This window comes from Vigna umbellata, chromosome 3 (genome assembly GCF_029865625.1).
Source record: "Vigna umbellata cultivar VRB3 chromosome 3, Vumbellata_1.0, whole genome shotgun sequence".
Taxonomy (NCBI): Eukaryota; Viridiplantae; Streptophyta; class Magnoliopsida; order Fabales; family Fabaceae; genus Vigna; species Vigna umbellata.
Window position 1 is genome coordinate 19218083 of NC_142167.1, and position 21576 is coordinate 19239658.

The window sequence follows — 21576 nt, forward strand, 5'->3', positions numbered from 1 at the left end:
ATATATTGGCAGTTGTTTATATCCCACCCTTACAAAACACTGTTACAGAGTGACCACAACATAATTATTGTAAGTACTTAAGCTTTTTATATTTTTTAAATTTAATTTTTTATCAATTAAGTAACTTGACTATTACTTTTTATGAGATTCTAATTTTGTAGTTAATATATAACGATATTAAAATTATTATTTCTCTAAACTATCACATTTAATAGTTAATATATAACTTGAAATTAATGAAAATATTGTAAATAATTTTTATTCATTAAAAATATGTTGAATAATATATAAAATTAGTAAGACATAATTCCATTAGTACAATGCATTACTTTGTTATATTCATTATTATTGATTTATCTCTCCGATTTTAGTCAAATGAGAGTATAATAATATCTTCTATATATGATTGCCTTTTCTCTTTCTTTTTCTCAGACTGAACTCATCTCTACTAGCACGCAGTATACATGTATGGCTTTCTTTTCCTCTCTCTCTCAATGCATGTCTTCTAACATGGAATGTACATGTTTTTTTCTTATTTTCATAAACATGAACTACTTGTTACTGTTATCAGATTTCTGGTAGATTATATATATACCTTTACTATTTCAATTTTGTATTTTGATTCTATTCTTCTGAGAAACTATGACAATGAGAGACTTTTCATTTTATCAAAAAGCTTTAATCGTACAAGGAAATGGCAGGGAGATGTGGCAGATGGACTATTATCGGGGCAATCCAGTCTTCTTTGTTATCATCAACAACTCCAAATTACAGGTGATGTTCTTGTTTCCTTTTTATGTTGTTCTTATGCTACACGCTTTTATTAATTTTACTTGTGCTAGTGAGAAATCTCTGCATTTGTAGAATGTGGTATACTGGTTTGAAGCCTATGTTATTTGTCATAACTTGCAGAAAGTGCCAGAGGGATTTCTGAAGCATTTGAATGAAGACTTTCAAAATGCAGTTCTTATTGGTCCTTCTGGTGATAATTGGCAAGTGACTATTTTGAAGAAAGGAAATAACATTTATCTGTACAATGGTTGGCCACAGTTTCTGACCGACAATTCAGTGATGCTTGATGATTTCTTGCTTTTTACATATCATGGAGGAAACTGCTTCCATGTTCAAATTTTTGGTAAGAATGGATTGGAGAGGCTATGTTTCAAGCAAACAAGACAAGATCAAGTTCTGATGCCAAGTTTGGTGAGGACAAAGAAGAACACACACAGAAGAACTTCTTCCAGTCCATTCCTCCACCAAGCCAAGTCTTATAAAAAAGGTAACTCTTATACTTTCTCACAGATATGTGGTAATTACAAACTCAAAATGTTTTGAAAAGGAAGAACATGCAAACAACATTGTAGATTTGCCCTTTGTTATTCCCTCTAGCCCCCAAAAATATCTCATTTCTTAAATTTTGTTTTATGTATGTCATAGGTCTGTCTTTCAGCAGCAAATTCTCATTTTCAAAGCTCAAGAGTTCAGTTAAAATTGAAAGTTCAGAAGCATGCTACTTGGCAGATTCTTTTACCTCTCGCAACCCTCACTGGAAGCATCTCATGACTAAATGCAATGTAGAAGATCACTGCACACTGGTAAATATGAATTGAGTGACATTCTTATTTCACAAGCTAAAATCAAATCATTTTTCTTGATTCGAATGTCAGTTTATCTGAGTTATATCATACATTTCCTAGTCACAGTATACTTTAGAACAAGTATTAATGTGGTATAAATTGGGATTTGCATGCAGCCAATTGCTACTGAGTTTGCCAGGAAGCATATTCCTGAAACAGTGAAACAGATAATTCTTTGGAACACAGAAGGAAAATTTTGGGAAGTGGTAGTGACTTGGTTTGGATGTCAAAATAAGAGGTATACTCGATTTACAACAGGATGGGGAAGATTCGTTCGTGATAACAGACTTATGAGGGGTGACACTTGCATATTTGAACTTGAAGATCAAAACCATTTGAGTGTTCACATATTCAGAACAGGATTTTGTGCACCAAAATTGTTTTAAAAATCAGTTTGAATTCAGTCTTTGAGTAGGTTGTATTGATTTGATTCATGTCATAAACACAGTTAAATCTTAGACATTATTATTAATCTTTCTAGTATAAAAAGTTCATTACAATGTATTATAAGATGAATTAGAATATAAAAATCCATGATTAAAGTATCCATTTCTAATTCAAGTAATTAATTTAACAATAGGTAGTAATAACATACTCTTAAAAAACTGTTTTAAACTTCAAACAGAACTTTTAGTTTTGTTAAGAGAACACATAATTTTCTTGCACTCAAAGGAATGCATTTATGCAAACTATCTAGCATTAACGTTTAGGAATGTTAACATGAATTTTCAAACAGAAACTGAGATATAAGGTACTCTGTTTCATTTCAAACATATCTTTATGCCACTCACAACAGAGTACATAAAACAACACAAGTGGTTGTGCTTTGTGCAATAACACAAATGATGACCAAAAGTGGGATGTGGATGGAAAATAGTGGGCCTGTTTCCATTGATGAACATAACTTGTGCAGAGAAGGCATTGTCGTTTTATTCTTTTATAGGGAGAGCTTTAAATGGGTGGCTCTGCGTTTGTTTCCCCAGCGGGTAACTGATAATCAAAGGAGAATCAAAGGTCCAAAGGCAAGAAATGTCAAAAACAAACCCGTGTTCCAATATCCTAGCATAAAAGCTAAACAAAACACACGGGGTTTCAGGATTTGCAATAGTTTTGAATATACAGTTTGATGGCTGGTGGTGTGAAAAAATACCCTCTCTTCTTCACAATCTTCGTTCCAGAGCAACACTCTCAAACTATGGTAATGGTATTTTCTTGACTACTAATTAATATTTATCTTCAAGTCTATTTTTTTCATTAATTTCATTGTTTTATGAGTGTTGCTACCACTCCTTGTTTATGGTAATCTGGTTTCAAGACTATCCTAGTGTTTTCTGTGATAACCTGCAGAAAGTTCCAAAGGTGTTTTTGAAGAAATTGAATGAAGACTTGTCGAGTAATGCAGTTCTCAGTAGCTCTTCTTCTGGTGACAAGTGGCAAGTAAGTGTTCTAAAGAAAGGAAACGAAGTGTATATGCAAAATGGTTGGCCTAAGTTTGTGACAGATAGTTCAATTGTGCTTCATGATGTACTGCTTTTTACATATCATGGAGAGAACTGTTTCCATGTTCAAATTTTTGATAAGAATGGAGTGGAGAGGTTATGCCTCAAAGAAACAACACAAGAAAAAAAAGGTAAGTAACCTGTGTTAATTATCTGGCAAATTTGATTTCTCCAAATGTTTTGAAAGGAACAATATGAAACAACATTGCAGATTTGATGTTTGTGTTCTCCCTTCCCCCAACATATCTCATTTTCTTAAACTTTTGTTTGAGGTTTTTGGAACAGATATGCCTTGCAGAAACAAAGGCTTTATTTTTACTGGTAGTGAGACAATGAAAACAGGGCAAAAACAAACTGCCACCCCAAGTTTGGCAAGGACAAAGAAGAAAAAAGAAAGACATTTTTCTCCTGGAAAGTCTCATCAAGAAGGTAAACATGATGTTTAAACATTCACGTAAATGTGGTTACAAACTCAAAAATGTCTCATTTCTTAAGTATTTGTTTCTTTAACAGACTTGTCTCTTCCTAAGGACTTCCCTGCTCCTCAGCATTCAGTTGAAATTGAAAGTTCAGAAGCATTGAAATTGGCCGAGTCCTTTACCTCTAGCAAACCTTACTGGAAGCACCTCATGACAAAATGTCATGTGGAAGGTCGTTGCATATTGGTAAATGTCAATCTATTTTCTTTACTAGTGCATTATAGAATTGTGTGATATGAATTGTGGGTTATGATCATTGCTTGCAGCCTGTTGCTACTAAGTTTGCCAGAAAGTATATTCCTGAAGAAGTGAAACAGATCCATATTGGAAATTCCGAAGGAACACTTTGGAAAGTTCATGTGAGTTGGTCTAAAGGTTATGCTCACTTCAGTACAGGATGGGCAAATTTGGTTCGTGATAACAAGCTCATGAGAGGTGACACTTGCATATTTGAACTTGAAGAAAACCTTCATTTGAGGGTTCACATATTCAGAACCAGATGTGCACCAAGTTAATCTGGATCCACTGATTTTAACAAACCTGAGCTTTATTCCAAATGTCTAATTCTGCATTGGATTATCTTCAGTTTATCATCATTATCGTTGTGTGAAACTACTTCCTTTTTATTATGTTATTCATGATGGATTCTTAGTAGTTTTATTATCTCTCAATCTCAACGTTAATATATATCTTCTTTTCTCAAGTAGTAGTACATCCAATTGTCTCACTTCTGAAGTCAAGAAAAATTTAAACACTCCTAATACTCCTTCCTTTTTCAACTCTCAGAAGTGGTAATACATTGCAATCCTAACCACTACAACCATTACAATACCACTGATTATACATAAGCAGTCAAGTTTTTTGCCATGAAGAAAAACAAAAACCTCTAGCCGTGAACTTCGTTTTGCTTGCATATGGATGTTCAAAGTTGCTCTTAACATGTTAAACTTGATATCAAAAAGCTCTGGTGAAATGTGCTGTACATAGCACACTCATAATCGATTCAGATTCTTTCATACTGTTGAATATGAAATGATCATGTTAAAGAGAATATGGTTTTTTTTATCCAATATAACTAACAAGTCTAACCCTCTTTCTTTGATAAAAAATAATAATGTTTTTTTAATGAACCTTTATCTCTCACAATCTTAACACCGTTTAGGTTTCAAATGCAGAATAATGTCATACTAATTTACCTACCATCCCTTGTCAGACCAAAAGATAATTAAAGGTAAGAGAAAATCCAACATTCTTAAAAATTCAGCAGAACAAAAAACTTGTATTGGAGTTTAAGAATCCAAAAGTGAAGTTCAAAGAAACTCAAGAATGGTGACATCTACTCATTTTGGATTTGTGTTTGAATGTTGATGTGCTTACAAAGTATCATTAATTTGTGGAGATATTTCTTTTAGCAAAATCTCAGACTATTGGGAGAATCGTATCTCAGAAACAGCAAAAGAGAAATCGTGGAGTGTGAGAACTTTACTAAACAAAGAAATACCTATATATAGATGTCACCTTTTATCATGTATTTTCAATCTCTTTTACCATAAATATGAGATATTAGGAAAAGTTACAAATGAATCCATGCTATCTTCGATTCTGGTGGTCCTCCATCTGTTTTCCTCATGCTGGCACGTGTAAAAAAGTTGCATTTCCTCACTGCAATTTTTTGTTCTTTTACAAAAGATGTGTCATGAAAGAACAGAATAAAGTCTCACACTATCATAATTCTGGATCTTTACAAGTTTAGAAATCAGGATAAGGACTTTCTTTTCTTGCTTTCTTAACACTTTTTTCTTACTTCAACTTTATGATTACTCTCAAGCTCAGCCTTCCTGAAGAGTCTATGTTTCGTAAGCAATAAATGAAGAATTTATGTCTATGATGTATAATATAATCTGTATTTTATGATATATTTTATGCTACAAGTAGTATATTTATATCTTTATGGTATTGTGTACGTATTGAAATGTTTAAATAGATGCATGTAGTATGTGATTGTAGGATACACAAAGGTGTATGTTGTATGCAAATACTTAGTGAGATATCGTGACTTTCTATAAGTGTTTGACAAGAGATATATAATGATGTTTTCTAGCATTAAGCATGAAATTTATTGAAAAAAAGAGATATATATTAACTTCATTAATAATTTGATGACATAAATTAAAACATTCGTGAGAAGTTTAAAAAAAAGTCAAGACTTTCTATATAATGTCCATAAGAAAAAAGAGTTGTTTTTATGATGTTTATCTACTAATAAGAGGACCATGCATTATAGGAGATAAGTATAAAGCAAATATTAGTTATGAATGTATTTTTTTCAACAAGTTTTCTAGATAAATGTACTTTATCAATAAATTTAGTAGATAAATTTTTAAGGGAATGCGTTCTTAATTTCTAATGTACTTTGGTTAGACTTCATAAATGTAATTCAAGAGGACCTATCAATGTTACAAAATTAAAAATTTAATAATAAAATTAAAAATGATCAATAATATATATATATATATATATATATATATATATATATATATATATATATATATATATATATATATATATATATATATAATGCATGTTTTAATGAAAATTGATATTACATTCAACGTATTAACACATTATTAATAATTTCACAACTAATTAACAAAAATGTTAAAAATTTATAATTTTAAAATTCAAATAATTAAATTAGTGAAATTTAAAACTTAACGATAAAATTAGTAAAAATTATGAGTCAAATTTGTTTTATGCAATTTGGGCATTTTCTCAACATCCTAAAGTCTCTATTTTTTAATTGGCATGTTATAACACTTCACATATACATTCAAATAATACCTTAATCAAGGCATTCAATTATCTCTACTTTTTTCATCCCACAAGAATTAGAAGTGTAAGTATGTTTCTAATTGATTTACTAGTCAAACATATATAAAGATCCAAATACAACATTCAAGACATTTTCATACTTCAAATATAAGTAACAATATCATCAAAGGCACACCCATTAATTTAATCTCATGTTGGAAACATTTTTCAGTCACAACTAATATCTCCATTTCAATAAATTCCCTGCTACCAAAATCTAACCTTCCACACATCAAATCAATCACATTTTGTCAAGTTTTCATACTGTTCAAGACATCTCACATAAAATTCTCAGTTTAACACAATTATTGCAGTCACTCATTTATATCACACTTTATAAATTTACTAAGTAAACATTAAAGTTTGTGGATGAAATTAGTTTCCCTTGTCTTATGAATTTGTTTTCCTAACGTAGTACTTCTTCCCTAAATAACTTCACACTTAAATCACATTATCTACAAAACAAAAGATCAATCATCAAGACACAACTTTAGGATCTCCTCTACTAAGAAAAATATTATGAAAAAAAAAGAAATACTTTATGCAAAAAGAAAAGAGTTGCATTTAGAGAGAGAAACATATTACTTATATGGTGAAAGGAGCAAAAATCAAAATTAACTAAAAGAGATTTTATGGAAGGTTTTCGTAAAGATGTTGGATCTTCAAAGAGAGAAGAAATGTCTTAGAAGTTAGGATTTCCATAAAAAAAAATTATTGAATTGAGTAATTGGAATTCTCACAAAATAAAGTTTATTTTTAATTATATATTATAATTTGATTTTATTTCTAATATTTTATGTATTAAGAATTTGTTTATATTTGTGAAATTAAGTGTTTATTGACACAAACTTTTATACCCTAATATGTGGCTTTAATATCATATGAAAAATAAATTTAAAATTTAAAATAATTTCACAAAATCACTTTATAAAGCTAGATTTTGTAATTATATATATAATTTAAATTAACTTTATTTCTAGCTTACGTTGATATTTTCAACATCCCGTTTAACGCTATTTTCCTAGGATAATTCTTTTACTTTCTAACTTTAAATACTTTTATTCTTTTATTATAAGAAAATAAAATTATAAAAATATTTTTGTAATCAAATTTTAATTATTTTAAATTTATTTAATGATATTTTTTTCTAAAGGTTTAATACATTATTTGGTGATATTTTTAGGGGTTTGGTTCAAATAATCTTACCTTTTAAAAAAGTCCACACTCTATATTTCGTTAAAAAATGTTCAATCCGATTTTTCTCACGCCGTTACAAACATAATGGTGCAAATGACACGTCATCATCACCATCTCTAGACAAACCCTAATTTCTCTCTAAGAAACCCTAGTCGCCACACCATTCAGCACTGTCCCCGTCATCCTCGCCGGCAGCTGTCCTCTCCAACACATCACGCGCCACCACCAAAGCGTCTTCTCCCTTCTGTTGCACTCCATCACCTTCGCATCTTACCTTCGTTCTCACGCCACCACCCACTGCGATCCCTTGCTATGCCGCGACCACCAATCTTCATCATTTTCATCCTCGCACCAGCCAAATCGTCGTCGCGCCAACAACACTGCCGTCCAATCTCCACCACAGAATCGTCCACCACTAACCACCAGCTAAATCGCCAGCTGCTGCAGATCGCGAATCGCCACTCTTCTCCACCACTAATCGCGTCGCTGCCTGCCTCCACCTGCAACCACAATCAGACCTACAAGCAAACCGTGGAGACCTAGGGTTTCTCGCGTTCTCGTCACATAGCTTTGGTGGTGGCGTGTGATGCATTGGAGAGGATGACTGCCGGCGAGGATGGCGGTGACGGCGCTGGATGGTGCGGCGGCTAGGGTTTCTTGAAGAGAAATTAGGGTTTGTATGGTGATGATGACGTGACAGAGACTTTTTTTTTTTTAAATTAAAAAATCATTTAAGTCCACATATTAACGTGTGCCACGTGCTTATGAGATGTCACATTTGCACCGCAGACATTTGCACCGATATGTTTTTAAGGGCGGCGTGAGCGGAAAGAACCAGATTAAACATTTTTTAACGAAATACGGGGTCCACTTTTTTAAAAAGTAGGATTACTTTGAACCAAACTCAAATATGAAGTCTGAATTTTTTAAAAAGTAGAATTACTTTGAACCAAATCCCTAAAAAGTAGAGATTAAATGTATTAAATCTTTTCTAAAATATCTATGACTTGCTTTATGATAGTAACATTTTAGAAATTATTAAAACATACTAAATTTTAATATATATATATATATATATATATATATATATATATATATTAGTTTTAATGGTTTCTAAACATAAATACTTGCAAAAACGAAATTATGAAGTGGTTGTGAGTCTCTGCAAACAAGAACAGTCTGCCCAAACTTTGTGCTACTCAGCACGCTACAGAAAACAACACGAGTGTTTGAATATAACACAAATGGTGACCTAAAATTGAATGTGGTTGGAAAATAGAGTGCACTGTTTCCATTGATGACATAAGTTGGGCAGAGAAGGCATTGTCGTTTTATTTTTTTATAGCGAGAGCTATAAATGGAGGTGGCGTGCCTCTGTGTTTGTTTCCATAACAGGTAACAAAGAATCAAAGGGACCGAACGCAACAATAGTTGAAAATAACACCCCCTGTTCCAATTTCCTAACGTTAAAGCTAAAAAAAACAAACGGGGTTTCAGAAGAAAGTAACGTGAAAACCCAAACTAGAAAAACAAATCAAAGCTTAGACTTTCAGTTTGAGGTGGTGACTCACCGAGTCTTCACTCGTTAGCTTTTTAACAAGGTTTTCATATATGTCAAGTTGGGATTTTTTTGTTATTTTAAGGTTTTTAAAAACCATTGTTTGACTCAAAAAGCAGAGGAGAGTGGGGACTGGAGAATAGGGAGTGATGGTGAAGTGGATCTGAAAGGTGAAAATTTTCAGTAGGTAGAGCCCAAAGCTATCATCTTTGAATCAAAGGGTGATCAAATGCTTTAGCGGTTTGGTTTGGTTTTTCTGTCTTCCGACACACTCAGACAATGACGCAGCCTTCTTTCCACAAGCTTCTTCTACCCTCCACTCTCCAAACCAAACAACTGGTACCTATATTTTCTCTCATTCTTCCCACCTATTTTGTAGTTTTTTTTTATGTATTTTGCCACCACTCCCATCTCCCAAACTTTGTCAGCTCGTTAATCAAGTTTGGATTTTTTAAAATTCCATCTGGAGTGTGAGTACCAATTCCTATCTGTATTTGTTTGTTCTGGTAGGGTTGGGAGGAAAAGTGCATGTTGGTCTGATTAGTTCTTTTAGTTAAAATCAAGAACTACTTTAGTGGAATTATGAGTTCTGAACCTAAATTTCAGGGTTTGTTATGTTTATTTCATGATTAGCTTGCTTTCAATTTTTTACTGCAGAAGACTGGTTGAGTGGTTGTGAAGAAAAGTCAGAAAATTTCTTTTGGGACAAGGTCTTGGGATTTTGGAAGACAGAGTTCTTTGTGTTGGCTCACTCGAAATTAGTGTAGAACATGAAGTCAATAAAGTGTGATTGGTTAATTTTATGTCTTTTTTCAACAGTGTTCTCACTTGTAAGCTTTTCAGCTTTGTCCACGTTCCTAAGTGAAAAACACCCTGTAAAATTGCCAGACTTTTTTGTTTTCTTGAAATTAGACTCTGTTGGTTGACCTTGATTTGATGACTGGTTCTTCTACAGAAGAAATAAGCTTTAGGTAGGGGAATTCTGAGAAATCACACGTTTAACATATATATATATATATATATATATATATATATATATATATATATATATATATATATATATTCTCGAATTAGACATCTATCTTTTTACTGAGCACTACCAATTTCTTTTCCCACAGATTCTAGTAAATACGAAACAGTGATCATGCATTTGAACAGTGTTTTTCACAGTATACACTCAAATTGATCTTAAAATAGTTATTCTGTGTTACTTAGGTAGAGATTTATAAGTATCTCTCAACTTACATTGGAACTGATAAAGGAAGAACTTGAACTTGAAGTAAATCCATATCCATGCCGCAATGATATCAAAAAACATTTGTGGAATGGAATCTGTATTGAATCCAACTCTGTCTTTGATATTTGAGCTTCATCAATCACATTAGCTCTAGAATAGTAGCGGAGTTTGAAAGTTCCGTTTATTCTGAAGTTGGCTGGCATAAAAGTTGAACTACATTTGAAAATTAGTCTAGTTAAGAATCTGGAGTTGAGTTTTGCACACTTGTCAAACCATTTTTAGTTATATTATATCATCCGTTGTACATTACTGTTCATGGAGGTGGGCATTTAATAGTAATGGAAGAGGCACAGTCTTCCTACCATCTTCATTAGATAAGTTTGGTTCTTAAAGTTTAGAACATCATTGAGGTCTTGTCTTAGAAAAAATTACCAATATTTGGAATCAAACTTGATTTATGAATTGCAGAGGCTTCCAGATGATTTTATGAGGAAATATGGGGGTGAACTTTCTCCAATTGTTACCCTCTCTGTTCCTGATGGTAGTGTCTGGCGTGTAGGGTTGAAAAAGGCAGACAACAATTATTGGTTCCGTGACGGTTGGCAAGAGTTTATTCAGCACTATTCCATTGGCGTAGGATACTTGTTGGTTTTCAGATACGAAGGAAAGTCAGGTTTCAATGTTCATGTTTTTAATTTGGCTACTTCTGAGATAAACTATCAATCAGCCATACGATGCAGTAATGAAGGGCCTCACTTTGCAAATCTTCTTAAATTTTTTGAAGAAATTGATGATGAAGATTCCATTGAAATATTGGATTCATCACCTTCCCATCTTGCTCCAAGTTCATTGCAAAATAGAGTTCTTGCTTGTTCAGTAGATAAAATGTCTCCTGCAAAGAGTTATACACCTCCAGCATTACAGAATCTGTTCAATGGATCTAAACTTAATAGCATAAACTGGGGAGAGGGTGGTGATGCGCATTGTTCCAAAAGTGCCAATTCACTGGATGATCGATTCACCAGAGACATAGGAGTTCAATTTAACGCAGTCGAGTTTAAAAGATCTACTGAAGAATTGAAACTACGTGCTTCCATGGAGGAAAGGATGAAAAAAACTGCAAGAAAGAAGCGGAAATCAGGTCCTAGTAGTAGTCCCTTTTGACTCCTTTTTCTTTCTGTGATCTGTTTATCTATAAAGGAAATTTTAAGATGAATACAATTTGTGAAAGTGCAGATGGACAGGAAGCCTCTGCTGAGCAAGAAGAGGAAGTTGAAATGCGCTTCAGATTTTATGAAAGTGCTTCTGCAAGAAAAAGAACTGTGACAGCAGAAGAAAGAGAGAGGGCCATCAGTGCAGCGAAAGCATTTGAACCACCTAATCCTTTCTGTAGGGTTGTCCTAAGGCCCTCCTACCTATACAGGGGATGCATAATGGTGAGCCTTTGAATTTGACACTACACATATAACGTTTCATTCGTCTTATTAGCTGATCTTGTATACTAAAATCTCATCTTTGTGTATTTTCAGTATCTGCCATCCTGTTTTGCAGAAAAACATTTGAATGGAGTTTCTGGGTTTATTAAACTTCAGATTTCTAATGGGAGACAGTGGCCAGTTCGCTGCCTTTATAGGGTAGGTAGAGCCAAGTTAAGCCAGGGGTGGTTTGAATTTTCATTAGAGAACAATTTAGGAGAAGGTGATGTGTGTGTGTTTGAGCTTCTTAGAATGAAAGAAGTAGTGCTGCAAGTTACCATCTTTCGCATTACTGAGGAAGTGGGAATGTTGAAGCCTCCTCCTTCGCAGCAGAACCAAAACATGAGCTCAGCTAAACTGCTGAACACTCCCTTGCAGCAACACCTTAGTTCAACTCAAATGGTTTGAAATTAGCAGCAGCTTCATCACTTATAGCTCAACTGTATCAAATAATCCCTTGCTTATGTGTGGAACTCAGATGCACTTTCTGTCCAACATGTCAGGGTGACTTCATTGGAACATAGTTATTATAGTTTTGATACTTTTCCCCCATTCCTCTTCTTTTGACTTGGATTGTAAATAGATTGTTCGATCTAGCTCATCAGAAACCGAGTCAATGTTTTTCCTATTGCTGTTTATCTTGTTTTTCTTTTCTTTTCAGTTTCAAGTTAGATTATATAGCTTGCTTCACTGTTTTTGTTGATTGCTGTAAGTTGTGTCTGATAGTTTACTTGAATGTTCATCTTTTCTGTGACATGGATGGATGGATATACAAGGAGACAGTGAAAATAGGTTATTTATTTTTAATTGGTTTATAAATTATTTTTAACAAATGAAAAAAAAATATTCTCTTTTATTTTCAAGAAGTTTTTCTAAGTAATATTTACTTTTCATACCCTACTGTTTCTAAGAGATCAACCTGCATTTTTGTTTTCTTTCTTTGCTTTTGCTTTAAATAATTATCAATTCTGCAGTTGATATATCAATTTCCAAATTCTTAAAACACCACATGTCCTTTAGAAACTCCAAGATCAAACTTTCAAAAGTCCATTTTGAAATTAAACTTTTGAATGCCTATTTGTTCTATAACATTAAATGCTTCCCAAACTAAACAAATTGTTATTCCAAAATAAAGCAGTATATTCCAGAAATTATAATTTTTGAATAAAAGTTTAATTTTGAAAATACGAATACACTCTTAAAAAATTAGATCCAAAAGCACATTTTTACATAACAATATGGAATTTAAATTTAGAAAGACAAACTAACAGTGAAAAAACAAAATATTCACATCTGGAATGACATTAGAGAGTATTTTTTTAGAAAGGAAAAAAAAGAAAGAAATGGATATGGTGTTTAGAAAATTTACATACATGGTCTTTCTTTGGCCAAAATGATAAAAAAGTATGTGTTTCTGGCTTTGACTTATTAACTTTACAACTTGATAAACTGCTAAAATTTTTCAGTGTTGCTATTACTTTGAAATTGTTTCAGCTAAATTCATCATTGAATATCATTAAGCCTTATTATTCTGTTCTATGATCTTCCTATAGTACATGTGTAAAAAAAGATAATAAAAACAATTTAGTCTGTCAATAACTTCATATAGGTCTCATTCAAAGTTAAGTTTGAGGAAATTGGATAGGCACATAAACCTTGTTTTGAACTATGAAATAAGCTCATAATATTGGAAGAATCATATACCAAATCATTCTTAATTTTATTTACTCAATATGGTTAACTAGTGCAGTCCCTTCATGTAATACAAACAAAATAACTTTAATAGTAATCTGTGAAATAAAAATCAGACTTATCATTAAGGTTAATTATAGCATATTATAGGGTCAATCTCGTCCATGGTCACACGTTATTCATAAAATAGAAAAGCATTATAGAAGATGCTTGTTGAGGTTAAAGTATTCAGAAATAGCATTGTGTACGTAGCATCATTAATATTTAGATGGACCACACAGTAAAAATGGAAGACTAATCACCAATAATCTGCACTGAACTGAAATAATTGGTGCAGTACTGGACATGCACCATGCCCCATGCAGCATGCATGCACATGTTGTATATGACATGCTTTCACAATCATTTTCCGGGAAAAGAAAAGAATCACAATAATCACGAGGCTCATCAGACACTTAAACAGAAGTTTCTTGGAGTTTTGATGAAAAAAAATAAATTATCATCCATTGCATTAATTTGTTGTGATAAGAATCAGATCACAGAAACTAATATCTTCATTCCAAAACTCTTATCTTAAAGTTGAGAAGCTTGCACAGAAAAGCCACAACCTTACCCTACCCTTCTTGTTCTCCTTCAAAACTTTCATACCACACCTCTGAAAGAAAACAAAGATAAGTGCTTCTGCTATGTATGTGGTTCAAAACACTAGGGCATGTGAATAGTTGCTTCTGCAATAACATCTTCTGCATAATCAAGGTATAACAACTCCAAATTCTGTACTGCTCCAACTTTCACTGATTAATTTTAACTTTGATTCCTGTTAGTTGAGGTGACTGAACCATACACTGCTGGTATGATCTCTCGCTACCATTTATAGGGTTTGCAGTATCGCTGTAATTACCTTCACAATGTTTCATGTAAGACTTGTTTAAAACTACACCTTCTGTGCTGCTTGTGACACCCTTTTCTTAAAAAGGAACGATTGAATGGGATTTACTTTCAAAATTGTAAGAACAAATATAAAGCATACTTTTTTCATCATTGTGGTAAACTTTTAGCTCGAAAGTGAGGGCATTTCCAACTTTCGTCTTAAAGATTCAAAAGGGGAGTTGTGCTTGGTTGGAAAGAACTGGTTTTCAACACTGTCTTACTGATATAAGAAGAGAAAATGTTTACACTGAGTGCATAAATACCTGATTCCACTGGTTTTTTTCTTGTGCCATGTTTGTTCCATTGTGCCTTTTGTTTTTTTTTGTAAAAACCTTAGTTTGATTTTTTTTTTTCACAAGCTATTAATTCGCACACACTTTAGTGGCAGTTTATTGGTAGCTGCTAACATGAATGATTCATTTGTCTGTCTTTATCCTTAGTTTTGATATGGCTTTAATCATAACATTGTTAATGTTTTTTGTTTGGTTAGGGAACAGCAGTTTTCTACTGCCATGCATGCATAAGTGTTTAAATTATTTTTGAGAGAAAAAATAGTATAAATTCTTCTTTATCCAAAGTTCATTTATGAAAAAAAGAAAATATTAGTAATATAATACTATTCCGTAAAATTTAGAGAATTTCTTCCTTTCTTTAATGGAAGTTACATTTTAAATTTGTTGGTTTGTAATGCAATGTATTGAAATTAATGTACTATTATTAGAATTTAAAAAGAATTAATAAAAGAAAACTTAATAGATCACTGCCAATATTATATTTCCGGAGTATGGAAATTAGCATTTACAATCAAAAAATATAATATTTCTGAAAAAAAAATCCTTTTTATTAATTATCGATACACATGGTCATTTGGTTAGAACTATTATCTCTTTTTCTTTTATCTTTTTATTTGGAAAATGTTTTTAATTTTGTTTTATTGGACAAAAATTATTTTATATGGATGAAATTAAAAAAAAAATCTTAAAATACATCTTCCCCTCCAAAAAAAACTAGGAAATAAACAGTATATATAATATAATATAAAGTTAGGATATATTTACACCATACATAAAAACTTAGTTAAATTATATCTTTAATAACTTTTTATAAAATGTAACAACAGTTGAATTTCATATATTCTTATGAATTAGATTATGCTAGAAACAATTTTAAAATTATTTAAAATTTTAGCTCATCATTTAATTGTGATGAATAATATAATTTGATATTTAGAAATACGTAAATTTTTCTTACTGGATAATATATTTATATAGAAATTTAAATGATGTGAAATTTGAAAAACATTTTATTACGATAATATAAATAAATTACGTGCTTGGGACTATATTAAGAAGATGCTAAATTTTCAGAACTTGTGTTAAGAAAAAATTAATCCTTTCACAGCAGATCCAACATTTCTTTGACAGCAATAGCACGATGACTGGTGCAGAGAGGTACCCAGACTTCTTCAAAGTCTTCCTTCAAGAGCAGCACTCGGAAAGAATAGTAATTTCTTCATATACTTTCTGCAAGGATAATAGTATTGGTGTTCTTAGATTACTATTCAGAATATTAATACTTAGATTTACTGAAAATAGTAAGAGTTATAACAATTTAGTTATATCTCTATACAAATGCAGTTTTTGATTCCAAACACTATCAAAGTATTATAATATCTCAAGTATTGTTCTTTTTCTTCTCTCAAATTGCAGCTTATTCCCAATGCTTTTGTGAAGTTGGAACGGTTACAGGGAAAGATCCCTGAGGATGTCCTCCTCAGGAATAGTAGTGAGAGAGTGTGGCATGTTAAAACACGGTTTTTTGGAGACAGATTATATTTCGATGAAGGGTGGAAGATTTTCCATGAAGAAAACTGCTTAAGAAATGTAGATTTTCTGATATTTAGATATGACGGGGTTAATGAGTTCAGGGTCAAAATCCTTGAAAGATCAACACAGTGTGAGAAAACTCTGGTAAAGATGGAGGAGGAGGAAGGGAATGAAGAAGAGAAAGCAGCAACACAAGAAGTTGAAGAGACAGTGATAACACAGGAGGAACAAGCTGATGACTGTGACATAGAGGACGAGGAAGACAGTGAAGATCAGGACTACGATGACGATGACAATGACGATAGTGATTTTGATGAGAACACAGAGATGGAAGAACAGAGTGAAGAAGAAATCTTCGTTGATCCTGTTGGATACACCAGTCAAAGTTATCGAAAAACTTGCAGAAGTAAGTTTTCAGCTTCATGTCGAAAACCAGTTTTTTTTCCCCATATATGAGAGCATGAATCAGCCTTTACCCACTGATTTATCTTTCTTAGGGGACACTGCATCAAATTCGTACCCCCAGACTGAAGACCCTTTCAAAGAAGATGAATTTGACCCAGAAACGTGCATTCAGCCAGAGAATAATTTTTTTGAAGCAAAACTCTACAGAAGTAGACCCAACGAATTGGTTAGAACTTAGAATTCTAGTATTGTTTGTTCTAGTTCTGTCCTTTTAACCTGCATATAGCTATTGGCTTTTCAGACACTAAAGCCCTGTTAGATGAGTAAGTCAGTTTGCTCTTTAGTCTTTGTTCCTACCTTCTACTTTCCGTTGCTAATTAAATTCCCTTTGGTTTGGTTTGTAAGCCCTTTGAGCCTATACTACTGTGTTCATGTTTAAAGTGTTAACTTTTTGATTCCCCATGTCCTGAATCTGTTTAAGCAATTTCACTTTTCATCTACTGTACTTTTCACTTTTGGTTTGATTTGATTCCTTTCTATTGCAGCATATTCCAGGAATCGCCATTCAAGATTTTTCTCTCAGTTTTCCTGAAAAGATTACCCTTAAATGTTGTCAACACTGCCAGCGTAAGGTATGATATGTGTATTAATGGGGTTGTTCTGATAATTTGAAGTTATAGCTGTTTACTCTGATTGTCACAACAGGATATTCAAAGAAACAAATTACAAGACTATCATCTCAACTTGGCACAAGAGACACCCATCAGAAAAAGATATTTAGAAGTGACGGGAAAAGTGTGTAGGTGGCAGGATGATAGAATATGTATCAAGGGTTGGGCAAACTTTAGCAGAAGGAACAAGATAAAAAATAATGATGTATGCATCTGTGAAGTTATATCAGACGAAGACCAAGTAGTAAGAACATTTCTGGTGCACGTTATAGGTACTAGGAGGGAATAAACACACAATCGTCTGCCAGAGATTTGGATTAGTGCTAATTACACGCTCTAAATAGTTTTAGGAATTAATGCTTATAGTTTTCTTTCGTAATGGTTTCTTCCGTTCTGACTTGTAATGGCTACCATATTTATCTATTATTGGTTGCACTATCATTTAGATTAACACTATTGCCTGGTTCTTCCTTGGTTTGGAATTTGGAATCTTCTTTGTGGACTTAAACTCCACTTGGTTTCTTTGTTACTAGTTGGACAAATATAAACTTAATTATTATGCGAATTGGAGATTGGTGAACCAGTTTGATGCTTGAACCAATGTTCAAAGGCGCTGGAGATTTGCCACTAATTTGATGTGCTACCAGCCGCATCTTTAACACGTAATGCTGCAACTGAGATTTTCCAGATTGCAGTCATCATGATCAGTGATCCCATTCCTTTATTTTAAAAGTGGCTATAATTTGCTGACCATTTAAAAACAAACTTGTAATTCCAGAGAATATGTTAGTAAACCTTGCAGGGTTCATTCTATTTCTGAGGTTCTCATATTCCGACCAAAATATGGCCAACAAGGACCATCGGTTTAAGGCACGTTGAAAAGAATGAACCCTATCTTACGCACAAGTCTGTCTTTTCTGTGCTGCCTTCTCCCTCCCAACCCAAATGTGACATCCCAAAAATTGCATAGCATATTTCAAGGCAAAAATAATAAAGAAAATAAAGAACAGCATGAGTCACTTGCTCAACATGAAAACTTGCACACAAGTAGCAGCTATATAAATCAGTAAACGGGTGGTATTATGAAGTCTAACTATTACAAGAAATGTTTCACAGACCAGATACATGAGACATATCAAACTTGAAACAAATTCAATGACAAAATTTTTGGCTCCCTATTCCCTTCAGAAGAGCAAATAACAGCAGCATTATTGCTGCAATATAAATCTATCATATATTCTTTTCTCCCTTTTCCATAAGAAATACCAAGAACTCCTATCTGCAAAACAGTATATTGCCGTGACAAAACCTACTACGCACCCCACATGTCAGGACATCTGCAAGACAAAGTACACAGTCGGTTAAGAAGAATAAAACAAACTATTTACAATTCAGTATTTAATCACAAACAATAATAAGTAATCCGCTCTCAAAGAGAAATAACCACAATAAGTAACCTGATTACAACATCTACGTTCAAGTATCCTTCAACTTTCAATTACTTCAAATCTATAAAATGACAATAGAACCTACAATATAAAATCAAGAGTCCTGGACCCAAAGGTACACAGCACATGCAATTGGCCACTTATCCACACACAAGAATTAATAAAACGAAAGTTTATAAAACCAAAATGCACGTCCAGTAATAAACACAAATCATAGTCAACAAAAACACAATATTCTTCATAAGGAATAATGTGAGGGGGAGTTACTTACCAAAAATGGAAAAATATGAAAGATAAGAGGTAAAGTTTATTATAAAAAATGTGTCTTCTTTATATTCTTCATAAGAATTGAACACAGGTATCAAGAGCTTCCAACAACTACAACTCGCACTTAACCAACTGAGTTATACGCCCTTGATCTAAAACATGTGTTAAAAACCCGACTAGTTACATATTCTATGAATAGAGATCCCCCGGACTTTGTTTTCTGGCAGGTGGAAGGGCCTTAATTCTTGAAAAGGAAACACCAACACCACATTTTAGAATGAAATTTTAAAGTAGGAGATAGTGCAATTTGCGATAAAAAAATTTGCAACAAAAGTTTTTCCACCAGTCACGAGCCATGAGTGCATCAGCAGAACCAATTGACACTAGTGTCAATATACTTGCTTTAATGACTTAACAAGACGCTCTGCACAGATTCAGACCCGAAGTCTACCAAATATATTACAATAAAAAACACACAAGCACGCTTGCTCTCACAGTTTTGAAGGGACATACTACACCATAAATGCCAACAAAGAGCAGACTACAGAACTTCTTCACTTTCAATCAAGGAGCCATCCAAGAAAACTTAAACACATCAGAAGCAAGCTAACTCCATTTGCTATAATGCAAAAACGCCCACATAATTAGGCCTTTTACCAACTGCTCCGCCTAAAGTGCATGGGCCCAGCATCCATTTATGTTAAACCAAAAGATAATCGGTTCAATCATGATTCATTGAAGTTTATTTGCATAAACTTATTCATAAACACTCCAAAGAAGAGAAGAAAACAACAACAACAAAATCTTCCAAGCTAATTTGTAAAAACTCCTTTATATAAGTTTTTCAAAATCAGATTTTTAACTTATGCACCATTTTTAACTTACAAAGAAATTTACTTCATTTTTGTCCTTTATTTTCTTCTCCAAAAAGTGTTTCTAGAGAAAATCCGAAAACATTACGATTCTCCTTTTCAATATACTCTTACACATAATATGATAATATCTTTACAAAAAATATGCACATATGCTCTGTATTCTATGCAGTCCAATAAACTAGGAATACAATTAAATTCACAGGCATGACTGTAATATAGAAACAACGTATACGACATTCCGTTTATTCTCCTGGCACTGCAACCTATTAATTCTGGCAATGGAAGATAGATATGGATGAGAAACAGTGGGTGACCTGAAATTCAAGCAACGGTTACGGTTTGTTGTTTTGAAGGTTGGAGACCCTTGTTCCGTCGATTTTGGTCGGAATCGGCGAGGAAATCTTCGATGTTGTAGACGACGGTGATATAGAGAGAGCAGCTAGGGCACCGAGCAATCTCTTCACCGAGTTTGAGGTCTTCCTTCGTGATCTGGAAGAGATCCCCGCAAGGGCACGGGTACGTGTAGGCCTGCAACTCCTCGTTCCACTCCATGTCCTCGATCTCCACCTCGTCGTACGACATCGTTTTGCTCTTTCTGGACTTTCGCCTTTCGGGATTTTTCTTCTCTCTCAACCAACAAACCCAACGCCAACAGAGGGAGCAAAACAAAGGAGGAGATTCCTGCCTTTATATAAATTTACAACTTAAACCCTTCAATTTGGAGAATTATTTTTCCTCATAATCACAAAGACCTGATATGTAATTTAAATTGCATTTATGGAAATTTTGTTTTTCCTTTTTATGGGAGCGTCCTTCAAATAAATAAAGTTAGTCAATTGTTTTTTTATTAATTAATTTTTGCATAACTCGGGTGAAAAATGAATAAGTTATTAGAGGTGATTTATTTATTATTAATGAAATAATTAATTTAATTAAAACATAAATGAATTTAAATAAATAATAATTTAAAAGAATAAAATGACAAAATAATTATTGTAATTTAAAATAATTAAATTTAAATTAAAAAAAAAAATTAAATGTGATTGTTTTAATTTAAAATGATATTTACTTAAATAATAAAATTGGAAAAAGAATTATATACAAGAAAAACTAATTTTGTTTGTATATAGATATAGATTTTTTAATGAATTAAATAAAAACTGAAAAGTGAAATTAATTTTTTTTCTCTCTAAATCTATAAGAATAATAACACAAAATCTGTTAATTTTCCGTTTTTCTCTCTCTCCAACATCCAAACATGAGGATAAAAACTAAAGGAAAATGATACTTGAACAACCATTTTTGACAACATTTAGACACGCGCAAACGTGTCAAAATCTGAGTGGTCCAGTTGAAAAAATTAAATGAAAATGGACCACTCAGATTTTGACACGTGTGCACGTGTCTAAATGTTGTCAAAAATGATTCTTGTCATTTTCCAAAACTAAAAGTGAAAGAACCACTTGAAAACTTAAGATGAGTTTCATATTTTTAATCTGCTTTTAACGA

At 32.7% G+C, this 21576-nt stretch overlaps 5 protein-coding genes across 11 annotated transcripts; 4 read left to right on the forward strand and 1 right to left on the reverse strand.

Annotated features, from left to right (window-relative positions):
- Window positions 1-12: 12 nt before the first annotated feature.
- On the forward strand, window positions 13-2186 carry LOC124823151 (B3 domain-containing protein Os11g0197600-like). 2 transcript variants are annotated; one of them, XM_088108956.1, is made up of 6 exons: window positions 13-69; window positions 433-466; window positions 702-774; window positions 913-1279; window positions 1438-1595; window positions 1754-2186. In XM_088108956.1, coding segments are annotated over exons 2-6 (870 nt in total). In that variant the 5' UTR covers window positions 13-69; window positions 433-464; the 3' UTR covers window positions 2024-2186. The 2 variants fall into 2 exon arrangements, with proteins under 2 accessions (XP_087965082.1, XP_047151257.2); XM_047295301.2 differs by lacking the exons at window positions 13-69; window positions 433-466 and having other exon boundaries at window positions 496-774.
- A 142-nt stretch (window positions 2187-2328) lies between these two features.
- Window positions 2329-4318, forward strand: LOC124823150 (B3 domain-containing transcription factor VRN1-like). The gene is made up of 5 exons (XM_088108958.1): window positions 2329-2835; window positions 2985-3267; window positions 3422-3565; window positions 3650-3801; window positions 3882-4318. The coding sequence occupies exons 1-5, from the start codon at window positions 2764-2766 to the stop codon at window positions 4128-4130; spliced, it is 900 nt and encodes a 299-aa protein (XP_087965084.1). The 5' UTR covers window positions 2329-2763; the 3' UTR covers window positions 4131-4318.
- A 4818-nt stretch (window positions 4319-9136) lies between these two features.
- LOC124825108 (B3 domain-containing transcription factor VRN1-like) lies at window positions 9137-12581 on the forward strand. The gene is made up of 4 exons (XM_088108949.1): window positions 9137-9580; window positions 10947-11619; window positions 11715-11914; window positions 12008-12581. Exons 1-4 carry the CDS (start codon window positions 9521-9523, stop codon window positions 12359-12361), a joined length of 1287 nt encoding a protein of 428 aa, XP_087965075.1. The 5' UTR covers window positions 9137-9520; the 3' UTR covers window positions 12362-12581.
- Window positions 12582-14150: 1569 nt separating this feature from the next.
- On the forward strand, window positions 14151-17933 carry LOC124825109 (B3 domain-containing protein REM20-like). 6 transcript variants are annotated; one of them, XM_088108953.1, is made up of 7 exons: window positions 14153-14401; window positions 14470-14562; window positions 15977-16078; window positions 16285-16807; window positions 16899-17032; window positions 17352-17438; window positions 17512-17933. In XM_088108953.1, exons 2-7 carry the CDS (start codon window positions 14554-14556, stop codon window positions 17764-17766), a joined length of 1110 nt encoding a protein of 369 aa, XP_087965079.1. In that variant the 5' UTR covers window positions 14153-14401; window positions 14470-14553; the 3' UTR covers window positions 17767-17933. The 6 variants fall into 6 exon arrangements, with proteins under 6 accessions (XP_087965076.1, XP_087965079.1, XP_087965078.1 ...); XM_088108950.1 differs by lacking the exon at window positions 14470-14562 and having other exon boundaries at window positions 14151-14401; XM_088108952.1 differs by having other exon boundaries at window positions 14153-14562.
- Window positions 17934-18501: 568 nt separating this feature from the next.
- LOC148201796 (diphthamide biosynthesis protein 3-like) lies at window positions 18502-20746 on the reverse strand. The gene is made up of 2 exons (XM_088108959.1): window positions 20382-20746; window positions 18502-18814 (listed from the first exon to the last, which is right to left on the reverse strand). The coding sequence occupies exon 1, from the start codon at window positions 20647-20649 to the stop codon at window positions 20389-20391; it is 261 nt and encodes an 86-aa protein (XP_087965085.1). The 5' UTR covers window positions 20650-20746; the 3' UTR covers window positions 18502-18814; window positions 20382-20388.
- Between the last annotated feature and the right edge of the window lie 830 nt (window positions 20747-21576).

What these genes read in the sequence shown, in the direction of transcription:
- LOC124825108 (XM_088108949.1), top strand. Translation starts at nt 9,521, where the DNA reads ATGACGCAGCCTTCTTTCCACAAGCTTCTTCTACCCTCCACTCTCCAA. An exon ending in CTCTCCAAACCAAACAACTG is followed by an intron (nt 9,581 to 10,946) that starts GTACCTATATTT and finishes TATGAATTGCAG; the next exon opens with AGGCTTCCAGATGATTTTAT. An exon ending in AAGAAAGAAGCGGAAATCAG is followed by an intron (nt 11,620 to 11,714) that starts GTCCTAGTAGTA and finishes GTGAAAGTGCAG; the next exon opens with ATGGACAGGAAGCCTCTGCT.
- LOC124823151 (XM_047295301.2), top strand. Translation starts at nt 643, where the DNA reads ATGACAATGAGAGACTTTTCATTTTATCAAAAAGCTTTAATCGTACAA. An exon ending in TCAACAACTCCAAATTACAG is followed by an intron (nt 775 to 912) that starts GTGATGTTCTTG and finishes CATAACTTGCAG; the next exon opens with AAAGTGCCAGAGGGATTTCT. An exon ending in TAGAAGATCACTGCACACTG is followed by an intron (nt 1,596 to 1,753) that starts GTAAATATGAAT and finishes ATTTGCATGCAG; the next exon opens with CCAATTGCTACTGAGTTTGC.
- LOC124825109 (XM_088108950.1), top strand. Translation starts at nt 14,336, where the DNA reads ATGTGGTTCAAAACACTAGGGCATGTGAATAGTTGCTTCTGCAATAAC. An exon ending in AGCAGCACTCGGAAAGAATA is followed by an intron (nt 16,079 to 16,284) that starts GTAATTTCTTCA and finishes CTCAAATTGCAG; the next exon opens with CTTATTCCCAATGCTTTTGT. An exon ending in GTCAACACTGCCAGCGTAAG is followed by an intron (nt 17,439 to 17,511) that starts GTATGATATGTG and finishes TTGTCACAACAG; the next exon opens with GATATTCAAAGAAACAAATT.
- LOC148201796 (XM_088108959.1), bottom strand. Translation starts at nt 20,649, where the DNA reads ATGTCGTACGACGAGGTGGAGATCGAGGACATGGAGTGGAACGAGGAG.
- LOC124823150 (XM_088108958.1), top strand. Translation starts at nt 2,764, where the DNA reads ATGGCTGGTGGTGTGAAAAAATACCCTCTCTTCTTCACAATCTTCGTT. An exon ending in AGCAACACTCTCAAACTATG is followed by an intron (nt 2,836 to 2,984) that starts GTAATGGTATTT and finishes GATAACCTGCAG; the next exon opens with AAAGTTCCAAAGGTGTTTTT. An exon ending in AACAACACAAGAAAAAAAAG is followed by an intron (nt 3,268 to 3,421) that starts GTAAGTAACCTG and finishes TTTTTGGAACAG; the next exon opens with ATATGCCTTGCAGAAACAAA.